Source organism: Alexandromys fortis, unplaced genomic scaffold (assembly GCF_014885135.2).
Source record: "Alexandromys fortis isolate MF-2015 unplaced genomic scaffold, M_Fortis_MF-2015_v1.1 scaffold_50, whole genome shotgun sequence".
Lineage (NCBI taxonomy): Eukaryota > Metazoa > Chordata > Mammalia > Rodentia > Cricetidae > Alexandromys > Alexandromys fortis.
Genome location: NW_026067932.1, coordinates 11,424,582 through 11,450,734, shown reverse-complemented (window position 1 = coordinate 11,450,734; position 26,153 = coordinate 11,424,582). Strand labels below are relative to the sequence as shown.

Below are 26,153 nucleotides of genomic sequence, written 5' to 3'. Positions count from 1 at the left end.
ACAGGCAGAGACACAGGGACATGAATCATCCTTGATACAAGAATGCCAAGAATGCCAACTTTATTGTGCTCAGAGGCAGCTTATACAGGGCTCTGGCCATGCCCCAGCTCTCGGGATCTCTCAGCCGAAGGTCTCACCTGAACCCACTCCCCTGCCATCAGGGTCTCATGCTCAGAGCAGCTGCAGACACAGGTAAACTAGTTGTTTTGCTCAGTTCACTCTAGCAGGCAAAGGGTCTGAGGCAGGCAAAGACAGTCAAGGGGCCAGGGGTCTGCAACTCCCAATAGCTGTTACTTAAGATGTTTCCAAATTTGCTTAAGAGGGAAATGTCACATAAAAAAAAAAGCATCTGTTGATTGTCAAATTAAGGATAGCTATAAAAAGTGCACGTGGCCCTCCTTATCCGAGTTTCCACTTCTATTAGTTCAAAAATAATTGGGGAAAAACATCACCTGCCCTGACTTTTGCTGTCACCGTCGCCATAGCGACACAGGAGAGCAACTATTTGCGTTGCTCTTTTGAGGTCCATGGCATGCAGGGATAATTTAAGGAACACAGGAGGATGTGGTTGGATTATGTGAAATACTATCCTGCTGGATAGAAGGTAATTTAAACATCTGCAGATTTGGGGACCGCAGGGCATTTGGAGCCAATACCCCAGAGACATGGAGGGAATGACTGTAACCATAGAGACAAATTTGCATTCCTCTTCAAGAGGGAGAGGTGGGACAAGAAACTATTGGTGCCAGTCTAGGAAGATGCGGAAGAGAGAGCAGAAATGATTAAAGACATTTTATAAATTTTTCCTTAGGATATGTGACATCGTTCATCCTCCATGTCTGCTTCTGCATTTTTTATTGTTTTTATTGAGCTATACATTTTTCTCCGCTCCCCTCCCTTTCTCCCCTCTGAGCTTCTATCCTCTCCTGTGACCCCATGCTACCAATTTACTCAGGAGATCTTGTCTTTTTCTCCTTCCTATGTAGATCCATGTATGTCTCTCTTAGGGTCCTCTTTGTTGTATAGGTTCTCTGGGATTGTGGACTGTAAGTTGGTTTTTTTTCTTTGCTGTATGTCTAGAAGCCAAATGAGTGAGTACATATTATATTTGTCTTTCTGGGTTTGGGTTACCTTACTCAATATGTTTTTTTCTATATCCATCCATTTGCATGCAAATTTCAAGATGTCATTATTTTATACTGCTGTGTAGTACTCCATTGTGTAAATGTACCACACTTTCTTTATCCATGGTGAGGGCCATCTAGGTTGTTTCCAGGTTCTGGCTATGACAAATAATGCTGCTATGAACATAGTTGAGTACATGTCCTTGTGGCATGATTGAGCATCCTTTGGATATATACCCAAAAGTGGTATTTTACTGGGTCTTGAGGAAGGTCGTTTCCTAATTTTCTGAGAAATCGCCATACTGATATCCAAAGGGGTTGTACCAGCTTTCATTCCCACCAGCAATGCAGAAGTGTTCCCTTTTCCCCACAACGTCTCCAGCATAAGTTGTCATCAGTGTTTTTGATCTTGGCCATTCTTACAGGTGTAAGATGGAATCTCAGAATTGTTTGATTTGCATTTCTCTGATGGCTAAGGATGTTGAGCATCTCTTTAAGTGTCTTTCAGCCATTTTGAGATTTGTCTGTTGGGAATTCTCTGTTTAGGTCTATACCCCATTTATTGGATTATTTGTTCGTTTGATGTTAAGTTTTTTGAGTTCTTTGTATATTTTAGAGATCAGCTGTGGGGTTGGTGAAGATCTTTTCCCATTCTGTAGGCTGCCGTTTTGTCTTGTTGACCATGTCCTTTGCTTTACAGAAGCTTCTCAGTTTCAGGAGGTCCCATTTATTAATTGTTGCTCTCGGTGTCTATGCTACTGGGGTTATATTTAGGAAGTGATCTCCTATGCCAATGCATTCAAGTGTATTTCCCACTTTCTCTTCTATGAGGTTCAGTGTGGTTAGTTTTGTATTGAGGTCTTTAATCCATTTGGGCTTGAGTTTTGTGCTTGGCAATAGATATGGATCTATTTGGATTCTTCTGCATCTTGATACCCAGTTGCTGCATTCTTTTTCTAATGCACTAAAAAGGGCCACAGTACAGTTTCGTGAGCTTATCTGTGTGGCGCCTGGCATTTTCTCCCATTATGCATCACAGGACCCTATGCCAAGATGATGTCCTTCACTTCTGGGTGATGACTCCAGAGACCTCTCCCCTGAACTCAAACTACACACACATCTCCCGTCACCATTACTATGCCTACTGCTCTGTCCATCCTCACATCATTCCCCTGGCTCACATTTTTGCCCCCTCCCCTTTCACTGTTTCCCTTCAATGACTTTAATAGTCAGCTCAGTCCACATGTTACCTCCTCAGAGAAGCCAGCCTGGACCATCCCGACAAACTGGCCTCCTGCAGCTACATCACTCTACCAATTATAAGGTTACCTCACCGGCTACATGCCCTTATTTCCTTCATAATGTACGTTAGTCAGCTTTCTATCACTATAAAAAAATTACCTGAGACAATTACGTTATAGAGAATACAGGTGTATTTGACTCACCGTTTTACAGGTTCCTGTCTGTGACAGTTTGACACCGTTGACTTGGGCCTGTGACATGGTAGGAGTTTGTGGTAGAAGAAAATTAGTGTCACGAAATCAAGGACATAAGGGGGAGAATCCCAGGTCCCCAGTCCTCTCCAAAGGCCTACCTCCAATAGCCTAAGGATTTCCTATGAGGTCCCACCACTCAGAAATTCCAGCATTTCCCCATAATGCCACCTGACAGTTCAGTCTTTAATACACGGGCCTCAGAGGGGACATTCAGCATGCAAACCATAGAATAGTACATGCTACCATCTGTACAGTTTCGCTTTTATTGGTCTCTTAATCATTTTGTTTCCTGTCTGTTAGAAGGTGTCTGCATCGTAGCCAGGGCTCTTCTTGTCTTTTCTCCTAAGAAGCTCATTCCTACCATAAGTCCTTGACAAATGTTCTTTGACTGAATAAGTAGATTCGTCTATGATGACTGTCTCCAGGTTCATGTTACCATTGGCAAGGCCACTAAAATTTTATCGCATTAACAGCATATTTTCATGTTGCTAGTGTTCCCTATTGATATACAGAGTCAATTCAGGCAGAACCACATTTTACCAGGGTTAAAAAAAAAATCAAGTTAAGGAGGTAACTAGAACTCAAGGTAATTTTTATGATAAACCTGCAAACTCATCAATAGTGGGGATATTGCTAAATGAATGTGCCTGCTGTTCTCGCTGTGGAAACTAAACATCTGGATTTCACCCAAGCTGTCCTTACTTTAATACTGAAAGCACACATCCTGGAAAAACTGAGACAGTAACCCTATCTTGCCCAAAAAGCTTTTAATGTGAATAAATTATTACATATCATGCAATCCAATCCCTAGTCATTCAAAACGCGCTAACTAGCAAAGTGTGGTGATGCACACCTGTAGTTCTCATGCTTGGGAAAGTATTGTAGATTTGAGGCCAGCCTGGGCTACACGGAGATCTGTTACAAGAAAGAAAAAAAGCAAATACATTGTCTAAGTAATGTAAACCACAGTGATACAGCGGCTGATAACCAGATACAGCTTGCATCAAAGAAATGCTGGGACAGGAAGTCACTGTGGCATTTGAAAAGGAGCAAACCCTTGGAGATGCCATCTGTGGTCTTGCCTTGAATGATAAAGATGCTAACTAGGCCAGACTGGTTATCAAGTCACACGCTTTCAGACGGAATCTCTTGATCACCTAAAGTCTACACAACATCCTATGTAGTGGATCTGGACCCCGACCTGGCTTATTGTCATACCAAAGGAGATTCTTCCCCGTCTTCCATCTCAGTATTTTCATGTTTTTCCCAGATACTGAGGGTAGAACCCAGGGCTTGGGGCACGCTGGGTAAACACTCTGCTACTGAGCTACATCTGCGTCAGTTCAACAAGTATAAACACCTTTTAAAAATAGATTAGAAGTCTTTTCTTAATCTTTTTGGTTAAAATAGCCCAGTACTTTCATTCGTATGCTGTGTGTGTATTTGGCGTGTGAACACACGTGTTATAGGAAGGTGATGATTGCATGGGTGGCCTTGTCTATTCATCTAGATAGAGACTGTAGTATTCATTCATGCCATTGGGTAATCGTAGTGAAGCAATTACATATCACATTTTGAAAGAGTCATCTGAAAGAAAAAAAAAGTTCATGGCTGGGATGACTCAGACTTAATTATCTTGACGTTTCGGCAGCTGCGATCAAGGCGCAAGGTAGTGAACACTCCTGTTTCGAAGCCGAAGGGAAGCGAAGGTACGCCCCAACTTTGGACACTTCTGGAGCTTGAGGTAAGAATCTCAAACAAAACTTCAGGTCTCTGCTAGCCCAGGAACTCGGGACGGGGACCTTCAATGCAGACATGACTTGAGTAGTCAGCTGTCATGCTTTCTGAATTCTTACTGGTGTCTGCCTAGAGTTTCTCATGCTGTGTTTGTCATACCTGTTCTCCCGGATCCTCCTAGGGAAGAGGGTTAGTGAAGACTGGAGGGCCCTAGGAAGAGGAAAGAGTCGATCTGGATGGACTACAGTCTAACTTGATTTGGTTCATGGTGGTACGGAGTTTGGGTTTTTGGTTATTTGTTTTATCCTCCATTTCAGAGAGGAATCTAGCAAGTGGCAGAAAATTCTCTTGTCCCTCGTCATTGTGGTTAGAACTAAGGAGCCATTCTGGGTTTTGTGCTTTGGCGCTGTGTTTCAAACCACACTGGCGACCTGGATCCTGTTACCACAAACCTGCCCTCCACTCGTCTGAACCCTAAAACTTGTCGGTGTGAAACTCCGCGTTTAGAAAGGAACGACTTGGCAGAAAATTTCAGTGCCCCCTGTTCCTGGAAATCTTGCTATACTACGGATGTAAGGATAGAATCCCTTGAAAGATTCACCAACTCTGCCTATATTTCTTTTACACTTTTATAAACAATCTTCCTTTTCTCTTAACCTATGTGTTGGAATACCCTAGTGGAGACATCTTCCAACCCATTGAACTCAAGTTTTCAACTTGTGCCTCTGTTGAGAATGTTGTGTTTGGCTCACTCCTCGCTCCCCTAATCAGGGTTTCCACATCCGTCATGGTTCCTGCCAATAATAACAATGAGCTGTGAGCATCCAGAATTTTTTTTTAAGTGTACTGGTGTTTTATTGCTCCTGGTGTTAGGGAATAACACCATTTAATCTAGGGGCATCTTTCTCTCTGTGTGTTGGCAAGGAAATATTGCTATGGAAATATGCTCTGAGTCTTAGAAAGGAACAGTTCCTGAGAAGCAAAATAGGCTACTGGCTGGGAGGGCTTGTGAGTGCTCTTGGGTCATTTTCTTGAGCAGGCAGCTTATCCTGCCCTTACTTGTCAGACAAATTACTTAGCCTCTCCAGAGTCATCGCCTTGCCTGACAGGGTTGCTATCCTCCTCTGCCCATAAATCATCATCCCAGACAAACAAGTAAACTGAAAGTTATGGACAATCCAGCCCTTTCTACTTCAGTAATTTAATTCTCTCCTAAGATGTCTGGAGGGGAAATATGCTTTTCTACACACAATTTGAGTTCCTGAATCACCATCCAAGTACACCGATTCAGACACTTCCTTTAGCCAAGGAGGCAAAAGAGCTTTTACCTCTGGAGGAGGACTTAAAACTCCATTTGTGCCCAAGCAAAACTAAGAGAGAGCTGCTCAGAAACACTTGCAAACCTCCTGGTGCTGGCTGAACTTGTCCACACTGAAGATGTCACCTAGGAATTCCCACCTAAAAAAAAATCTCTGGATAAAAATGAAAATCTAGCATTTATCAGCTCATTTGATAAAAAAGAAATTAATAACATTAGAATTAGGAACCAGAAGAACAAGACTTGATCCTCAGATGCACATGGGGTGAATAAGTCATTCAAACCTTATAAATCTCCATCTCCATGCATTTAAATTGGAGATGAAACAGTATCTACCTTGTGAATTCTGTGATTGGTTTTTAAAAATACACTCATTTGTCACTATTTTTATCACTGTTAGACACTGAGACATGTAGATGTTGCATACATGGGGAGATATCTACATAAGTGCACATACATATGTTTTCTCTCTCTCTCTCTTTCTCTCTCTCTGTATACATAGCTTGTTTATTCTTTTGTTCCAGTCTTTTCTAGAGCCTCTCTTATCTAATTAGAATCTTGATTTTTTTTTTGATTTTCGAGACAGGGTTTCACAATCCAGAGTGAGATAAGAGCTATCACTTCCTTTATTCACTCATTGGCCATTCTCCCACACTTACCAATCAACCACTGTGTCCCAGGTCTGAAGCATCTGAACTATGTGCTTGCATTCTGGTAGGAGAGGCAGATGCTTTTCAAGAAAGTAAGCATAGGCACATAAATAAATATGCTTTTTCATCTATAGTTCACCAAGGAATGAGATTAGCTTAAGGAAGTCAGAAATGACTTCAGAAAGAAAATGTTTAACTTGGACCTTCAGGGGGTTGTGAAGATGGCTCAGTAAATAAAGCACGAGTGTTAGGGCCAGAGTTCAGATCCGTTGAGTCTATGAAAAGACTGGGTGGGGGATGGTGAGGTGGCTCAGTGGATAAAGGCACTTGCTGCCAAACCTGAGGACCTGAGTTCAATCCCCAGAATGCACACGGTGGAAGGAAAATCAACTCCAATCCAATAAATTGTTCTCCTCTGTCTCTCTCTCTCTCTCTCTCTCACACACACACACCCTAATGTTATAAAAAAAGAAAGAAAGAAAACAGGGCAGGTGTAGTGGCTACCTGTAATCCCGACATTTGAGAGACAGGATTCCCCGTCTAGGCGAGCTGAACATGATAAGTAAATAAAGTGGAGAAGAACACACTTGATATCACTTCAGCCCTGTGCATACAAGTGCACACATATACACACCCACACCCGTGGCAATGCATACTCACCTTCATACACACCACAAATACATATCCAAACAAGCAAAAATAATAAAACAGAGCAGACCTCTAGAGAACATAGGTTCAGCAGCCTAGATAAAGACCAGCATGAGCAGTGGTGCTAGATGGACACTATCCACATGTTTAGGGACTGGGGGGTCCGCTGTGGTTGGATGTTAGTTGCAGAGGAGGCTCCTGGGAAACTGGGTGAGAGATGCAAGCAGATTGGCCAAACTGGGTAGGTTTACACCTGAAGATGGACTTAGGCAGTAAGTCAAGAGTCATTTCCCAACCCTCATGGCCCTCCAGGAAATTCCAATCCAAGCACAGACCCACTATGTGGGTTTGGTGGTTTATGCGCTAGAGAAAATCACTAGCTTAAAGGAAAGGCCCTCACTCCCCCCAAACCATACGGTATTATTCTGTTTTCCTAATGTGCTCTCCACTAACACCATATTGTTCCAACCAGGGACATCTTTTTCCATTCTACCCAAAGGCCCAAGAAAGTAGCAGCAGCCTTGGGGGCCCCTCCTTTCCTAATCACACTATTCTTGGGGACTCTCAGTCCCTAATCACACTATTCTGTCCTGTACAAGCTATTCCCAGGATGACTTGCCTGCATCGCCCCAGTTCCACAATCTCGCCGCTAAACCTACAAACCACCAACCAGACTTTCAGCTCCATTAACCAAGCACCCCCACCTCTTTCTCTCCACTCAGAGTGCTCCCAAGGTCTAACCCTTATCTGGCCAGATCCTTCCTTCTGTTTGAGCACAGGGCTCTCACAAGTGCCTCCATCTTGACTACCTCCATAAGGTCACCTTGCTGGATTTGTTTTAAATTCATGTGATTTTGTGAATTCAGATTGTAAGCACCCCAAACAAGAGTCAGGGTGTGTGTGGTGTGTGTATTAAGTTGGCTGTCTTTGAAATAAGTCTACGCCACTGCTGCGATTGGCATCTGTGATTCAGCCACGTGGAAAATGGGGTGGCATCAATTCAACAAGCAAACAATTAGTTACTTCTACATCCCAAACATAGGTGACGTAGCAATGAGTGCAATGTTTTCTTTCCTTGGAGAGTATGTTTGTCTCAACAAGGTATTTCTGGACATCTACATTGAGCTAAGCCTTGTGCTAGACTGAAGTTTCAGAAGTAAAACACCCCCTTGATGAAAGGACAGATAGGCAAAGAGGCAATCACAATACAGGGCCAAGTATATCACATACCAAGGTCTCAGGACTGTCCCGAGTTAAGTAGGAACCTGTAAGGAATATGTGACCCAATTCATAGCCTGTGAAGGAGACAGTGAATCATTCATTCAATCAATCATTCAATATTTACGCACTACCTGCCCTGCGTCAGTTGCTATCAGAAGTGCTGGCATGACCAAGTCATTCCTTGTGAAGCTGAAAAATGTCCAGTTAGAAGAAGACAACAACTGTAAATCGGTAACTAAATATTGATTGGGTTATAGCTTCTTAAGCTAAGGGTTACAACTCCATATGAGGTCTCATAACTGATGTAGAAGTTAAGAAACATTTGTAACCTTTCTACATCCAATGAGTTGTGTGGATGCTGTCCTCAGGAACTGGGGCCCTGTTTTCAGTTTTCAGAGAAAGACCTTCTGCCCAGGCATCAGCCTGGGTTGTTTAGGAGTCTCCATGGGATTCCTTTGGCCAACAACTCAACCAAATCCAACCTAGTCGCACCATTGGAAGGCTTTCTTAACCGCAAAAGATGGCCAGTTCAGACTCCTTATCATCCATTGCTAAGAGTCCTTACTAGAGTCGCCCTCATAGAGTCCAGGGAGTTTCCACTTCACTAGGTTTCCACATCACTCCCAAATGCCCCCAGTTCCTGCTGTTTCCCCGAACTCTCTCCCTCCATCTCATCTCCCCACCTGATTCCTCCTGCTTCTATCTTCACCTGCCCTCAGTCCACCCATAAATTCTATTTCCCCTTCCCAGGGAGATCCATGAATACCCCCAATAGCCTTTCTCTTTACTTAATTTTTTCTTTGTGGTTTGTGGATTGTAACTTGACTATGATTTGTTTAACGGCTAATATCAAATTATAAATGAGTACATACCATATTTGTCTTTTGAGTGTGGGTTACCTCACTCAGGACCATTTTTTTCTAGTTCTATCTAGTTGCCTAAAAATTTCATGATGTCATTCTTTTAAATAGCTGAGTCATACTCCATTGGGTAAAATGCACCACATTTTCTTTATCCTTTCTTCTGTTGGAGGACTCCTAGATTGTTTCCAGTTTATGACAATTATGAATAAAACTGTAATAAACATAGTTGAGCAAGTGTCCTTGTGGTAAGACTAGGCATCCTTTGGATATATACCCAAAAGTGGTATAACTGGATCTTGAGGTAGATTGATTCCAAATTTTCTGAAGAATTGTCATATTGCTTTCCATAGTGTCTGTACAAGTTTGCACTCCCGCCAGCAATACAGGAGTGTTCCCCTTGTTCCACATCCTCTCCAGCACAAGCTGTCACTTGTGTTATTGATCTTAGCCATTTTGACAGGTATAAGATGGAATCTCAACGCAGTTTTGATTTGCATTTCCCTGGTGGCTAAGATGTTGACTAAGTGTTATCAGCTGTTTGAGATTCCTCTATTGAAATTTCTCTTTTTAGCTCTGCAGCCCATGTTTTGATTGGATTATTTGGTTTTTTGATGTCTAATTTCTTGAGTTCTTTGTGTATTCTGGAGATCAGTCCTCTTTCAGATTATGTCATCTGCAAATAATGATACTTTGACTTTTTTCCTTTCCAACTTGTAACCCCTTGATCTCAGGTGGCCTGTGGTTGAGAAGGGAGTGCCAACCCAAGTTGGGCACTGGGACACAGCAACAATGGGGTGGGAGGAGGGAGGCATGGGGGGGGTGTCTGTGGGATCCATAGAAAGTGTGGGGATGGAGGAGGGGAGGTTGCCACTGGTTTTCTGTGCAGCATTATTCTCACCTGGTCCCGCAGTCATTCAGTCCCAAAGAAACATATAGAGGTCTACATTAATCATAAACTGGTTGGCCTATTAGCTCAGGCTTCTTATTAACTGTTATAACTTATATTTATCCCATAATTCTTGTCTATGTTAGCCATGTGGCTTGGTACCTTTTTCAGTGAGGTGTTCTCAAGTTGCTTCCTCTGCATCTGGGTGATGAGTGCAGACTTCATGCTTCTTCTTCCCAGAATTCTCCTGTTCTCATTGCCCTGCCTCTACTTCCTGCCTGGTTGCCCCACCTGTACTTCCTGCCTGGCTACTGGCCAGTCAGCGTTTTATTAACATACAAGTGGCAGGGTACAGACCATTATCCCACAGCAGTGCTAAGGATGACCCTGTGGATTGGGTCTGGAGGTACAGGGCTAACCATGACATTTTATTACAGAGAAAGAAACCTTGACTAAGACACATTCATTATGAAAGTGTGGCAGGGAGGTGTGATGAACCATGCATGCATGAAATGGCAGAGAAGAGGATATTGTCACAGAGGAAAGAGGAGCTGACCCGGGAGAATGAATTCACCCAGTAGTCTATGGATGGGTGACTGAATGCAGGAATGGGAATAGGAGATTACACACACACACACACACACACACACACACACACACTGGGAGAAGTGAACAAAGGCTCACAGGTATGTAAGGACTGATAAGCCAATGAATAGAAAACCGATGTTTCTGAGTAGCCTATTTGGAACACCAGTACTTAGAAGACGGGGTATAGCAGCTGAGAAATACAGAGACAGTGAAAGAAGATTGTTTCGTCATTTTAATTTGTTTTGAGACAGAGTCTCAAGAACTCATTAAGGTGCCAAAGCCTGGTCTTGAACTCCTGATCTTCCACCTTCAGCCTCCTAAATGCTGGGGTTGCAGGTGTGCGCAGCCATGCCTGGCTTAAATGAGATCTTGACTGGCATGCTAAGTGCTTACATCCAGTCCTGCAGATAAAGGGGAGCTACCAGTAGTCTTTGAGCAGATGAAAGATTGTTTCATGGCCATAAAGCTACATGACTTATAAGTTAGTTCTAAAATGTATTTGTTCCACACCTTATCCCACACAGGATCCCTTCCAGAGTATATGCCTACCAAGGCTATTTTATTACATTGTGTTATAAACGTGTGTGTGTTCATACAAACATCCAGCTCTCCCTCTAGTCTGTGAGAAACAGAGATGAGAGGTGATACGCAGGTCATCTCTACATCTACAACATATTTTTGCTATGTTTAATACAGAACATGGATGGATACATAGGTTGGTCTATAAATGGGTGAAGGCATCAATGGATAGGTACAATTGGAGAAGTTAAGCAATGAAAATAAGAAAGCCTAGAAGCACTGGGTGGCACCGGCAGATGATGACGTAAAAGGAATTAAAGGAACTCTTAACTGTTGATTCACTGCAGATGCAAACAAAGCAGGTCCCAGTCCTCTGGGCATGCTTCCTCCTGTGGAATCTCTTCGTCTCCTCCTCCCAGACTGCTAATCCTGGAATCAAGGCAAGGATCACCCAGCATGCACTAGACTATGGTGAGTCGGATACATTCAGAAGTCAGGCCATAAGTGCTCTAGATGCAGCCCGTGTTCCAAACCAGCAGTTTGTGAACTGGGTCTGAGATGAAAATTTCAGTGGGGTTACCTAACCCCTTATGAAGATGTACCAGACACCTGGGAAGAAAGTGTTATCCACAAAATAGATACCCTGGTGGAAGGTATATTCAAACACACAGCTGTTCTCTCTCTCTCTCTCTTCTTCCCACCCCCACCACAATATCAGGGCTCCAAATAAAAATACATTAGAAAGAGTATCGTGACCCGTGCCTTTAATCCTAACACTCCAGATACAGAGCAAGGATCTCTGTGGCTTGAGGACAGCCTGGTCTACATAGTAACTTCTAGGCCAACCTGGGACATACAGTGAGACCCTGTCTCACAAAGGGAGGAAATCTATGATCCTCTAAATGGTATACAAAATCTATTGTGGGGACAGTCTTGACACATACAGGCACACCATACAAACTCTTATTAGTTTAACCTTACCAGTTATACACCTCCATATTTTTATAGAGCATGATTTTTCTGGGCTCATTATTAATAGCATCTGCTGGGTATATATCAAAGAGGAGAAAGCAATAGTGGTGCCCACAGTGAATTAACATGTATGAAGCACTGAGAACAGGGCCTAGTGAAACAAAATGCCTAGAAAATATTAGTGACCGTCCTCTTCCTATGTGTGAAGAGATCCCTTCCTGGCCACTGTCATTCCCATGTCACAGACGAGGAAACGGGATGATGCTGAGGCTGAGTCACACAAGCTAGCGAGTGACAGTGTCAGGGCTCAAGTCTAAGCCAATGTGGCCTTTGGTTGTCACCGTCAATCCCTTCATGCTCTGTCTAGATGACAACAGTATCTGCAGCATTTTATAGGTTACGGTCTGCTCCTCCTCTCCAGAGGGGATAGGTCCGCTGAAATGAACTTGAACACGAAGTGAGGAAGAAAAGCAAGGTAGCATTCCTTTACTTTAATATTTTTATTACATTTATTATTTGTGTGTGTGTGTGTGCGTGTGTGTGTGTCTGCATGTCGGTACGTGTGCCATAGTGCACATGAGATGGCCAGAGGACAACTTGTTCACTCCTTCCACTGTGCAGACTCTGGGAATCCAACTCATATCAACAGGTTTGGCAGCAAGCCTCTTTACCTCCTAAGCCATTTGGCCAGTCCTGGAAGTTACCTTTATCAAGATATTCCCCACACATACACACAAGCTAAGAAAAATGTGTCTGGGAAGCTTCCAGACAAAGAAATGAGTGAGTTGTTCCTGGACAAATCAGAAGTAGTGATCAGTCACCTCTTCTGAGTTTGGGGTCCTGCGGAGAATCTAATGTGACTCCTTTCCAACGACAAATGGAACGCTATACCCACACAACCACTCACTGTCTCTTATTAGAATTTCAATGGTTCAGTAGTTCCCTAAGACTCAAGATCCCTTCAAGAAACATCTGAGTTCAAATAATCTGCAAAGAAAGAAGAATGGAAATAACTTTGTGAAATTGGCCATAGCCTAGATTCTGAAGCCACACAGCTCAGAATTTGGTTCATAGATCTCCAGGACCCACACTTTCCTAGACGAAAAATAATCTTTCACATCTGAAAGACGTGCCTGGGGACAACTTGTAGCACAAAGCCTGCTCTATGCTGAATCGCTGTGGTATAGTTTGCGAGTCCAGCAAGGGGGACTTGAGATTGAAACACACGGGGAGAGAGAGACAGAGCCAAGAATGCTCCAAGAATGCTCACTTTATTGTGTCCAGGGCAGCTTATATAGGGTCTTCTTGACTAATGGCCACGTCCTCTCAGCTGCAAGCCCACCAGAAACCACTCTCCTGCCATCAGGAATTCCTGAGGGTCTCGTGCTCAGAGCAGCTGCAAGGCAGGCAGGGGGTCACAGGAAATTCAGGGTCTGGGGGCCCACAGTCCCCACAACTGTAGCATCCTTTGAAGGATATCTTCTGTTGTGTCCATCCCAGCCCTGGCCATGTAATGAAAACTTCTCCTCAAGTTAGCCTGTGTTCTCAGGCAAGGTCCTCCACCTCTCTGAGGAGCAGAGTTTCCGTATGCGAAGCAGAGGACAATACCCCCTTTGTTGGGAGGCTGTTCTCTTACCTCAGCATCAGGTCTTACTCAATGCTCACGTCTGTAGGGTTAAAGATATTACATCACTCTTCCTTGTGTAAAGGAACACTTCCTGTTTTCCTCACAGGTGTTCAAGTTGGGATGAAGATAATGGAAGAAATGGCGAAGGAAATTGTCATCCCAGATTTGAAAGGCTCTGAATCTCTTGAGTTTCTGAAGATTGACTACGTAAAGTACAACTTTTCAAAGTAAGGGAGTACAGTGCATTGTCTTCTATAACAAGGGCTCAAAACCAGTGGAGAAAACTTTAGCAGCCCTAATTTCTTTATCTTTTTTCTGCTTCGCCATCTGAGTTCTGGCTTCTGTTCCCCAGTTAGCCTCAAGGCCCAAGACAGCGTCTATGGTTCCAACCATCTGGTGTATATTTCATGTAGCTAGAAGGGGGAAAGACACTGGGGAAAGACTCTTAGAATCCTGGTTAATTTTCTCATTCTTGAGGTTTTGCTTGAGGCTTTAACATTCAACCACATCTCATCTACACAACAATGAATGGAACTTAGTCACAGGTCCAGGGATATTTAGGGAAGAGGAAATGGATATTCAGACAGCAACTGGGATCCAGTAAGATCCCCAAAGTATGGAGAGGATGTGTTTACCAAACTGGAGATCAATCTTAAAGGGGAGAGAAGAAGCCACTTCCTAAGGAGCTGTTATGTTTTCGTCATTTTCCCCAATGCTTTCCCAGCTGTCTATTGCTCTAACCCTTTGCAGTAATAATCCCCCTAATTTAATGACAACCCCTTATAAAACCCACAGGTATTTTTGTTGCTAGGGAGTTGGCACAGGGAACGTTCCTCGCAAATCTCCTCACCTGCAGAAAGCCAGCTGGTCAGCATGTGTTTATTGAGCCGCTGCCTCACTCAGGGCTTTGTTCTAGACACAAGGAATGTTCTAGTGAATATAAGTCCTCTCCCTTAATAGTCTGTGGGAGAGACAGGCGTTGCATATGTATTTTCAAAGATAACCATTCACCTACAGTGGTGATGGCACAGCAGGAAAGTACAGGGAAAGCTATATAATAAGTGCTGGAGAAGAAGGGGAGAAATGGGCATTCTCATGTGTTGCTGGCGTGAGTAGATAGATCAATATCATTTTAATCCTGTGCTATCCAAAGCATTCATGGGCACTGAGCATTTGAAATGTGACTTGTATAACAGAGAAACTACATTTTTATTTACTTCTTTTCATTCAAAATGCTGACTCTTAGCCAACCATGGTGGTGCATGCTTATAATTCCTGATCTGCATAAGCCAGATACCTTAGCAAACACCTGTACTTCTAGCACTTGGGAGGTGGAGGCAGGAGGATCAGGAGTTCAAGACCAACCTTAGCCATGTGTCACATCCAAGGGCAAAACTGATACACAAAAGACCAACAAGGAAATGCAAACAAAAGTTCAGCATTGCTGATTGTCTGGGAGAAGACACATCAATCCACACTGAGAGTGGATTTTTCCCACTTCAGTTAGCCTAGTCTAGAAACTTTCTAAGAGACATGTCTAGAGGTTTGTCTCCCAAGTGAGTCTAGATCATATCAAATTGAAAAATCAACATTAACCATCACAGTATATTAGTCTTTGGCCCGGGACTTCTACTCCTCGGGATCCTCCCTGGGAAAATATAGTCCACAAGTTATGTGTAGTAGGGCATTCACTGTGGCATTGTTTATATGATGGAAACAGCCCTGAGAATGACTTTGGTGTATTCTGTAACGGTTATAAAAATGGATTAGTGAGGCATAGTGCCATACACCTTTAATCCCGGCACATAGAAGGCTGGAGCAGGTCTACATAGTAAGTTCCAGGATAGCCACGGCTACATAGAGTGATCCTGGCTTGGGGGAGAGGAGGAGAGAGTGGGTTAGACTATAGGTGTCAAATGAGCATATTTCTAAAGCACTGATAATTCTGTGCCTCTGCTGATTCTCTTTTCACGGTGGGACTCGGTGTGTACGGTAGAGGACAGGTGGGAGACGGTGAATAGGAAGGGAAACAGCGCTTCATTCGTCAGCTAGTGCGTGTATGTTCTTCTAGACTTTTCCCAGTCTCAGTCCAGAGCAGTGCCTTTGTCCTGTGCAGCAATGAGGTGTGGATTACCTCATTTCCATGTCCTCTTCCCAACCTCCCTGTGAGTAGCACCATTGAGGGAAAGAGGGAAAGCTCCTTGCTCAAGGTTGTACAACTAGTACAAACCTTGGCTCCGGGTCAGATACTCATTGTACAATACACAGAGTGGCATGACCCAGGGACTAGGAGTCTGAAGTCAGATTGCAGAGGATTTCAGATCTGGTTCTACCGCTGATGTATGACTTATAGGCTTTTCTTTTCTTCTCATCTCTGGCTGGAGTTTGCACATACACCAGAAGCCTACAGGAATACTGGGAGGGCCAAACTGAGCCGTGATGTCAGGTGGTTGCCAAGAGGCTGGGCAGTTTGGAATCACCCAAATCACAATACTTTGTCATTGCACATCTATCTTCTATCTCCGTGGATTACAGGCAAGCCCACTGCTTTACGGGTTCCTGGGACAACCTGTTCGACCACTCAGGGATTCTTACAGAAGCTAACTCTTTTCAGCTCCTTATAGGGGCACCTGGCAGCAGTAGGAGGAAGGCAGGTTTGTTGTCCCAGTGAGTGGAAGTGGGGGATACAGCTGACATGTGTGTCAAATGCCTGGCAGTGTACTTTGACCGTCCCCTGAAAAGCAGCTGCTTCGTCAGAATTACTGATGTCATCCCCTTAAAGAAACGCAGAAACTGGTCTAAGAACAAAACAAACCATGATGGCAATATTGGGCCTGTTTTTGTTTTTAAAGGAACCCAAAGGGCTAGAGAGATGGCTAAGTGAACAATAGTACTTGCTACCAAAGCACAAGGGCCTGATTCAAATCTCAAACACCCATGTAAAACGCAAGCTGGGCTTTATAGACCTGTAACCCAAGCCCTGTAGGCACCAGGGACGGGAGGAACATTTGCTGGCCACCAATCTACCTCCAAGTCTCCAGGAAACAAGATGGAGGTAGTAGGATGGAACACCCGAGTCCTCTTCTGGCTTCAGTGTGCGCACACACATAGGCATGCATATACCACACACACACACAGAGGCATGCATATACCGCACACACACACACAGAGGCATGCATATACCACACACACACACAGAGACATGCATATAACACACAAACACACACACACAGAGGCATGCATATAACATACACACACACACACACACACACACACCAAAAAGAAAAAAAATGAGAAGCAGGTCATTTGATTATTTACAAATTTAGTTCTAAACTTGATTGTTTCCTCCCTCAATTGCATTTTGTTAAGACTCACGAGGCTACACCCAGACACCCAGCTAGGGAGCTGGGAGACCCCTTCTGTCGGAACTTGCAATCTCAGGGCAACTCCAGCCTCCAACCTTGCTCTCCTTAGGAAGTTCAGAAGTGTTGCCCTTACTTTCCCGCTTCTTCTTTTACAGCATAAAAATCAACGCCTTTTCGATGCCAAATACTTCACTGGCCTTTGTGCCTGGGGTGGGAATCAGAGCACTGAGCAACCACGGCACTGCCAACATCAGTGCCAACTGGGAAGTCAGGGCTCCGTTTTTGTGAGTATCCTACGGACATCCACTCTGTTCTGGGGGCAATGCAGACAATGTGCTGCTGTTTTCAGTGTAGGCTTCTTTCTCTCTGTATCCATACCTTGTCAAGAGTGTTACCAGGTGAGAGTTGATGCTAGAAACCCCTGCTTGGAAGGGAGGTGGAGGAAAGGCACCCTCCACCCTCCCATAGAAGCAGAGCAACCAAGCACTCCAGACTTCCTAAGATCTCAGCATGGTGATGCATGCTTTTCATTCTAGTACTAGGGAGGCAGAACCAGGAAGATCTCTGTGAGTTTGAGGCCATCCTGGTCTACAGAAGACAGCCAGAACTACACAGTGAGACTCTATCTCAAAATCACCCTCCAAAAACAAAAATCCTAAGGACGAGAGGCCCAGCTATCTGGAGAGAAATTCCCCATATTTTCCACATTTTAGGTCCACTGATCTAAACCAGATGTTTAGTGCATTTTCCCCACCTTCAGGGTCAACTGATGGGAAACAGCTTCCTGTCTCACATGGAGGTTGGAGGATGGTGTTTGAGCCTCACTCTTCCCCAATCAAAAGGTCTCTTGTACCCTCAAACAGAAGAAAAAAATAAAAGGTTGAAGCCAGGTGTGGTGGTTCAACTTCTGTAATTCAAATCCTTTGAGAGGTTGAGGCAAGAAGACTGCCACTAGTTGGAGGATAGTGTGGGCTCCACAGTGAGTTCTTGACCATCTGGTTACAGAATGAGATCATGTATGAGAGAGTAGAAAAAGACAGTAAGGAAGCAGAGGAAGAAGGGAAGGAAGGAAAAAAGAATAGGAAGAAAGGAGCTGGGTTTGAGAAACGGCTCAGTGGGAACTCCTGTTCCAGGGGCTCTAGTGTCCTCTTCTTAGGCACCTCCATGCACATGGTTGGAATAAATAAATAAAAAGAGAAGGAAGGAAGGAAGGAAGGAAGGAAGGAAGGAAGGAAGGAAGGAAGGAAGGAAGGAAGGAAGAAGGGAAGGAGAGAGAAAGAAAAGTTGAACTCAAGGTATACCAACAAACCAACTTCTACGGACAAGTCATTGATGTAGGGTAATGGTTAGGTCTGTCTTGGTTGGCACCTCAGAATAAATACATTTAATCATTCACAAGGCTGTTACACTACAACCATTTATTATCTATGTATCATTTTCCCAAGCTAATAGATTGTAGATTGTTTCTCCATAAACAACATAGGTTCATATACTTCCTCACTTCCTTGATAATTTAGCAGCATGTGTTGGGAATTATTCTGTGGAGGGCCCTTGCAAAGTCTTCGGTAACACACACTCCACTGCCTCACGGCCATAGTCTAAGCATCCCTTCCCCGTGTTCACCCATCCCAGATGTTTACCTGGTGTTCTCTCTCAAACTGAATCCTGTACATAAATGGTGCTCTGCCATTGCTCAGCCACTTTCAGCACCAGAGCACTGGGGATGACCTAAGTACAGGGTCCCCTATCTGTCCGTTTCCACACTTGCCACGTCATTTGTTCAGTAAGCGTGCATTTGGCACGAGCAGTGCTCCTGAGTCTGTTGTTGGTCTTAGAGACTCTGATGGGAGTATGGCAAAGTCCCTGTCCCCAAAGAACTTGGAAGACCCATCTCCGTGTGTGGCCCAGATTTGGGTAACCTTTCCCTTTCTCTCCATACAGCCAAGATTCTGGAGCTGCTGATCTGTTTCTCTCTGGAATCTACTTTACTGGCATCATCGTCCTCGCCCGTAATAACGTTGGTCATCCAGTCCTGGAACTCCAAGACTGCTATGTCCAAGTGAGCCATGCCCGAGTCTCATTTTCTGGAGGCCTTAGGTGAGTGACAGCAGCCTGGTGGAGCCTCAGGCTACCACTCAGAGAAGTTCCCCGGCTGGTGTTTCCTGGCCCCTGATAAGCTCCCTTTTTTCGTTTTTCCTAGTGTCCTGTATAACTCCTTCGCTGAGCCCATGGAGAAACCCATTTTGAGGAATTTGAATGAAATGGTGAGTCTTCGAAAGTTAGACAACTAAGGTCAAATGATATTGGTGGGCCTATCATACTTTAATAATTTTTATCATAAACATTTATTGAGCACTAACTGTATGCTAAGCACCATCCAAGACCCAGATAAAGTAGGGACTACTGAGAACAAAAGAAACAAATATTGGTTACGTTAGAAAACAAAAAACAAAAACAAAACAAAAAATCCTTAGACTTGTAAAACAACAATGGAACCAGGTCTTGAGTTTACTGCATGGTTACATAACAATGAGACTTAACTGAAGGGGTTCAGGGAAAATTTCCTGGAAGACATGTTTATTTAAGGAACTGAGCCTTGAAATATAGGTAAGATTTGGGTAGGTGAGGAATGGGGAGGGTGATAACAAGTACTCCCAAGAAATACTTTAAGAATGCTCTTGGGAACAAGGGGCTGGAGAGATGGCTCAGCAGTTACGAGCACTGGCTGCTCTTCCAGAGGACTCAGGTTCATTTCCCAGCACCCATATGGCTGTAACTCCTCTTTCACAGGATCTGAATCCCCCATATAGACATGCTTGCCGGCAAAACACCCATGTAAATAAAATAAATTATTTATTTAAAAAATGCTCTTGGGAGGTAGAGACAGGAGGATCAGAAGTTCAAAGCCATGTACAGTTGCACAACAAGTTTAAAGCTACCCTGGGCCACATGTGATCTTGTCTTAAAAAAAAAAAAGGCAGCAGCAGACGTGCCAAATATCGAGTCTGAGCTAAGCAGTCTTCTCTAGATTATTTCAGTTTCTCCTCACAACTTGATGAGGTAGATATAACAATCATTCCCAGGCTGCAGATGATAGAGTGTGAAAGCAGAATACTGATAGTTTTGACTCCGGGGGTCTGGCTGGCTAGCCTCTGCTAAAACCACCATGCTGTGTGAGCATCGACAAGCAAGTGCCGACACACCAGTGTTCGTAACTTAGCTAGATTAGTTAGAGTCTCTCCGGAATCTACTTTGCTGGCCTTCACCCCCTCCGGAAAGGTAGAAACAGGACTGAGGATGTCTCAAGGTAAAGATCTTGCCTCGTATGCATGACGTCCTGGGTTTGTTCCCTAGCACCACATAAACTGGACGGGGTGAGGCATCCCTATAATCGCAGCACCTGGAAGGTAGAGGCAGAAGTATCATAATTTCAAGGTCATCTTAGACTACATAAAAAATCTAAATGTCAACATGGGCTAAGTAAGACCATATCTCAAGGAGAGGAGAGGGAGAGGGGCCAACAGAGTCCTCAGTGGATCCCCAATCTCATGATCTCTCCAATTAGCCCCAGTGAAAGTGAAGCCACTCCTGGCAGGCAGGACTTAGCATTGCTGATGCAATGGGAGCCAGTGGCACCCAGTCAGCAAAGACATGGCCGCTCTTGCAGCAGGTTCCTCAGGTGTGACGCCAACACTGTGGACAGAGCGCAGGCCTTGACACGTCCAGAGAGGAGAGCCAGGCTCTTTCAGCGGGCTAGCCGGGTGTGGTTTCAGTTGCTCTGCAGCTCAGCAGGCGGCACTCAGTGACACACTGCCCACACCCGCGGAGGCTGCAGGCCAAGAGCGTCAGCTAACTTAGAGGAGCATTGTCATGGCAACAGGAAAATGTCTTCTTAGCAGAAGGCTCGCTTTTCAACATGGCAACGTGATTTCTCAAAAAATTCTTTTGGTCCAGCTCTGTCCCATGGTCATCAATGAAGTGGAAGCCCTCAATGTCAACATCAGTGCCCTGGAGGGTGAGTCGTGGAACTGTCTTCTAGATAGTCTAGATAAGCTTCAAACCTTACCCAGCCTTTTCTTCTAGGCTATGAAGCACCTATTCATCACTCTGTTCTCCTTCTGCAATTAAAGCCCCAGGACTCCATATAGGCCAAGCCCTATGCATAGCACGTGTAGTTCTTGACCATTACCCAGCTTTGCAGAAGAAGGAGGGTCTCAGGGATAAGTGGGCAGAGCTAGGAAGAAAAGCCCTCCAGGCTCTAATCCAAGGTTTGGCACTAAATCTGTCTTCTTGGCCAGGTTGTCTGCCTAGCCTTCTCTGACCCCTTAAGGGCCGCCTTCTGTATGTAGCAAGCCCACGCGTCAGTCCGCGTTCTGTCTCCACCCCTCTGTTTCACACCTTAGCTTCTCCTCCTCTAGCAATCAAGCTGCCTGTACTCCCAATCTGGATTGTCTGGGTCCTTTACTGTGGCTGGGATTGGATACCAGAAGTTGGATGAATTATAAACAACAGAAGGGTATTTGTCTCATGGTCTTGGAAGCTGAAAAGTCCAAGATTAAGGACTTACATCCGGCGGTGGTTTCACGAGGAGTCACAATGTGGCAGGAGGACAAGTGGACGCCCACGAGACAGACAGAATCAAGGCAAATGTGTGACAAACCCACTCAGATAGCCGTGGACTGGGTACTGTCCCATGGCCCAGCCACCTATGAAAGCCCCACCTCCCAACACCAGTTATATTGGTAACTAAATTTAAGTGTGAGTTTTAGAGGGACGTTCAAATCATAGCATGTGTGAAGAACAGTCAGGAACAATAGATCACGTGCTCCAAGGACCTGAGGTAGGAGTGTGCTGAGTGCAACCGAGGGGCTGAAGACTGCGCTAGGGCTAGAGGGAGGGCCTGGTGAAGGGAGTGTGAGAACTGAGTTTGCAGGTGGGGGAGGGGTGGCTAGACTTGTCAGGGATCTGGAACACTGCAAAGCCTATCTCTTAGTCTGAGTCACTCTGGTGTCCCAGATAATAACAGACAGGATGGAAGAGGGAGGTGGCAGCAGAGAGACCATTTAGCGAGTAGAACAATGACCCATAGGAGCAAGGACTGCAACTAGCCTCGGGTGGAGTGACAGAGAGGGAAGGCATATCCCTGTATTCCATACTTACCTGTAAGCAGACAGCGGTAATTGCCCGCAGGTCAAATGTGGGTCTTGGAGGTATTCAGGAGGGATCTCAGGGGTTTCACCCTGAGCCAGCGGAAGACTGTGTGGCCGGATCATCAGATCAGCTTCGGGGGGAGGGGGGGTTCTTTCTATATTGGATTAGGATTTCCTGGCCATGTGTGTGTCCCCTCCTCCTCTGGACTCTAAGATCCTTGGGGGCAGGAGCTTTGCTCTAACGTCAGGCACAGGGCCTGGCTGCCAGGACGGTAAATACTGAACTGATGAGAGAATGAAAGGAAATGGACAGAGGTTGGGTGAGTGGGTGCGGATAGAAAGGAACCAAGGGGATCTGAAGGAAGAAGAGAAGGATGGGCCCCATGTGTTGTGTGTCTTCATCCCCAGACCTCACTGCCTTCACTGTTAGGAATCCCCATCCTGATCGCCTCACAGAGGGTGATGGGATCTATGTAGAACATTCTAAAAGCTATAGTTAGGGCTGGAGACACGGCACAGCGACTAAGAGTGCCGGTTGTTCTTACAGAGGCCTAGGTTTAATTCTCAGAATCTACATCTGGTGGTACATAGCCAACTCTAAGTCCAGTTCTGGGAGTTATGACACCCTCTTGTGCCCTTCATGGGCACCTGCACACTGTGGTGCACATACAGACAAGCAAGCTCACATATGTAAAAATAAATTCTAAAAATGTGAAGGCCATGGTGACACAGGATGGCACTGTGTTATTACTAACTTGTCAAGCTGCTTCTCCTCATCCTGCTTCTAATCCCCATCGTTGGCACAAATCAAACAGGATCTGAAAGAAGGTATCCTTTCGTGATGTTTAGGTGATCCTGGGGTACCTTCCCCTAGAACCTGAAAGAAGTCCTCAGATGACAGAGTGCAGAGTAGCCAGCAAAGCAGCGACCCAAACCAAATCAGAGCCCAAGTGCTGCTGACACCACCTCAGACACAGAAATCTTTCCTCCCAGGAACTCTGCTCACTGGTGTCCCCGGCTCCCTTTTCCTTTGGCTTTGTTCTGAAAATGCAAACACAAACGTTTCATTCAATTAATAGCACCATGTGTAAGAATTTCATGGCCTCTCTAACTCGGTGAGTGTTTCCTTTCTCATAACATCTCTTTTTAAATAAATTCTCTCTGAGAACTCAGGGGACTGATGAAGGCGAATTATGAGTCAGGACAGTCTGGGCTATACAGGGACTCCCAGGCTATCTTGGGCTACAAGAGAAGCAAAACTATTTCTACTACAATAGTGATGCATACTTATTGTGTCTAAAAAACAAAATTCTAACTACATAGAATCTCTAACATTGCAGTTGGGAGCCTCTCAATCTGATATTATGGTTTAATATTGATAAGGATATTTGTGTTAATTTTTTATTTCATTTTTCCCTTTATTGGAAATAGATACTTCTCTCTTATGATATATCTTGATTATGGTTTCTCCTCCTTCTACTCCTCCCAGTTCTTCCCCACTTCCCCTCCCTTCCGGATCTACTCCCTTTCTGTCTCTAGTTAGTAAAGAACAGACTTCTAAGAGATAAGAGCAAAACATAACAAAACAAAATATAATAAGATAAAGCAAAAACCACCATATTGAAGTTGAACAAGGAAACCCAAGAGAAGGGCAATAATCCCAAGAGCAGACACAAGAATCAGAGACCCACTTGTTCTCGCACTCAGGAGACCCACTAAAATACTAAACTAGAAGTTATAATACATATGCAGAGGACCTGGTACAGACCTGTTGGCCCTATGCTTGTTGCTTTAGTCTCTGAGCTCATATGGGTCTTGCTTAGTTGATTCAGAGGGCCTTATTCTCCTGGTGTTCTTCATCCCCTCTGACCCTTACACTATATAGTGCCTTCTCTTCTACAGGGTTCCCTGAGCTCTGAAGAGGGAGGATTTGAGGGAGACCTCCCATTTAGAGGTGTGTGTGTGTGTGTGTGTGTGTGTGTGTGTGTGTGTGTGTAATGTCTGGCTGTGGGTCTCTGCATCTGCTCCCATCTGCAGCCAGAGGAAGCCTCTCTGAGGATGACTGGACAAGGCATTGATCTATGAGTATAGCAGAATATCATTAGGAGTCATTTTATTGATACTATTTTTTATACCAGTAGTGTTTGGTTTTACCCTAGGTCTCTGAACTATCTAGTCTCTGGTTCTTGTTTCCTAAGCAATGTCAGGTATGTGTTCCAACTCCTTGAGTAGGCCTTATTCAAATCAGACATTGGTTGGCTACTCCCACAATTTCTACCCCACCTTTGCCTTGTTATATTTCGCAAGCAGGTCAAATTGTAGGTCACAGGTTTTGTGGCTGGGCTGGTGCTTATATTTCTCGTTGGGTAGTGTGCAGGGTCCTTTCCTGCACCATAAACATTAGAACAGAGAGACGAAGGATCCATGTAGGCATCAGCTCAGTTTTTCCATGTTCAATGAGTTGTGTGGGTGTTGTCCTTGGCAGTGGGGCCAGGATGTCAGTTCTCAGAAAACAATCCATCATTGTCTTGGGAACAGCCTGGGTTGTTTGAGGACCTCTATGGGACCAGTCCCTGTTGCGGGATGTTTGATCACACTGTGTGAAGATCTCTGTTTTACTTCACCTGCCTAAGATACCTTCTGACTGATTTAATAAAGAGCTGAATGGTCAATAACTAAATAGGAGAGGGTAGATTGGGCTTCTTCAGGAAGAGAGGGGAACTCAGGGGAAAAATCAGAGAGGCAGAGATTTGCCAGCTAGAAAAAAAAGAAAGTAAAATGATGTACTGTACTGAGATAATGAGCACATGGCAGAATGTAGATTAACATAGATTAATATAAGTTTTAAGAGCTAGTTGTGAACAAGCCAAAGCTAAGGCCAAGCTTTCATAATTAATAAGAAGTCTCTGTGCCATTATTTGGGAGGTGGCTGTCCAAAGAAAGACCCGTTATATTGACGACATTTGGCTAATACCTGTCAACTACTTGCTGGCTCTGCCTCCTGACCCAAGGTTGATTTTGTTAACACAGCCTCAGGTTTCACAGTGCGATCTGCCAGATGTAGTCAGAGATATAGCAGTGGGGCAGGGAAGGATGCAGCTGGCCTTCAATTGCAGCACTAGGTATAAACCAGGAGACTGGATTTGTAGGGAAGGAGGGACCAGTGAGGGTCTTGTCTTGGCTTACCTGTTTCCCTGGCCTGCTCAGCACGTGTGTTCGTGTTTTCAGTGTTGAAACCCACGACTGTGTTGGAGGCTGGGATGAGCCAGAGGAAGGAAAACTGGGGGATGGGAAGATCTTTGTGATGATCCCTTGAGGATGGGGTTAGAGAGGAAAGGGGAACCACAGCAGGTGTTCTGCTACAGGGTTATGGATGAGACTGGAGAAACTGGATCTAGGGAAACAAAAGGAGAGGTATGCGTCTGCCTTCAGCCTAATTGTTAATTTCTTCTTAAACATAGACGCCTGGGAGATGATTCAGGGGGTGCAGTTGCCTCCCACCACCCTGACAGCCTGAGTTCAGTTCCTGGGGTCCACATGGTAGAAGGAGAGTCAACGCATACAACTTGTCCCTCTGAGCACCACACACATTTGTATGTGCACACACACACAATAAATAAATAGACTGATTAATTAATGTAAAAATATTTTAAATAGAACCACATGGGCCAGTGAGGTGGCTCAGTGGGAAAAGTGCTAACCACACAAGCCTTACAACCTGAGTTCAATCCTCAAAACCCATGGGGTAGAAGGAGAGAACCAGCCCCAGAAGTTGTCCTCTGACTTCCACACATGCACTGTGATATGTGTGCATCCACAGTCACACACACATACACAATAATGATGAAGTCTTAAAAATTAAAAAAGAAGGATCGCACATACATTGTGGTATGTGAATGTTTTACGGACACACGCATGAAAAGCATTGTGAAAATTTTGCTAATGTTTCTCTATTAGTTGAGGAAAATATTTGCTTTTTTCTTTCTTCC

The 26,153-nt window shown here is 44.5% G+C and overlaps 1 protein-coding gene across 1 annotated transcript in view; it reads left to right on the top strand.

Annotated features, from left to right (window-relative positions):
• The first annotated feature begins 4,290 nt into the window (after window positions 1-4,290).
• The window catches only part of Bpifc (BPI fold containing family C), a 40,697-nt gene continuing 18,834 nt past the window's right edge, over window positions 4,291-26,153 (top strand). Inside the window, exons 1-7 of the mRNA XM_050145759.1 lie at window positions 4,291-4,364; window positions 11,398-11,521; window positions 13,756-13,876; window positions 17,170-17,298; window positions 18,956-19,111; window positions 19,215-19,278; window positions 20,969-21,029. Of these exons, the coding sequence (XP_050001716.1) occupies window positions 11,398-11,521; window positions 13,756-13,876; window positions 17,170-17,298; window positions 18,956-19,111; window positions 19,215-19,278; window positions 20,969-21,029 (655 nt within the window). The 5' untranslated portion in view covers window positions 4,291-4,364. The remainder of the gene's footprint in view (window positions 4,365-11,397; window positions 11,522-13,755; window positions 13,877-17,169; window positions 17,299-18,955; window positions 19,112-19,214; window positions 19,279-20,968; window positions 21,030-26,153) is intronic.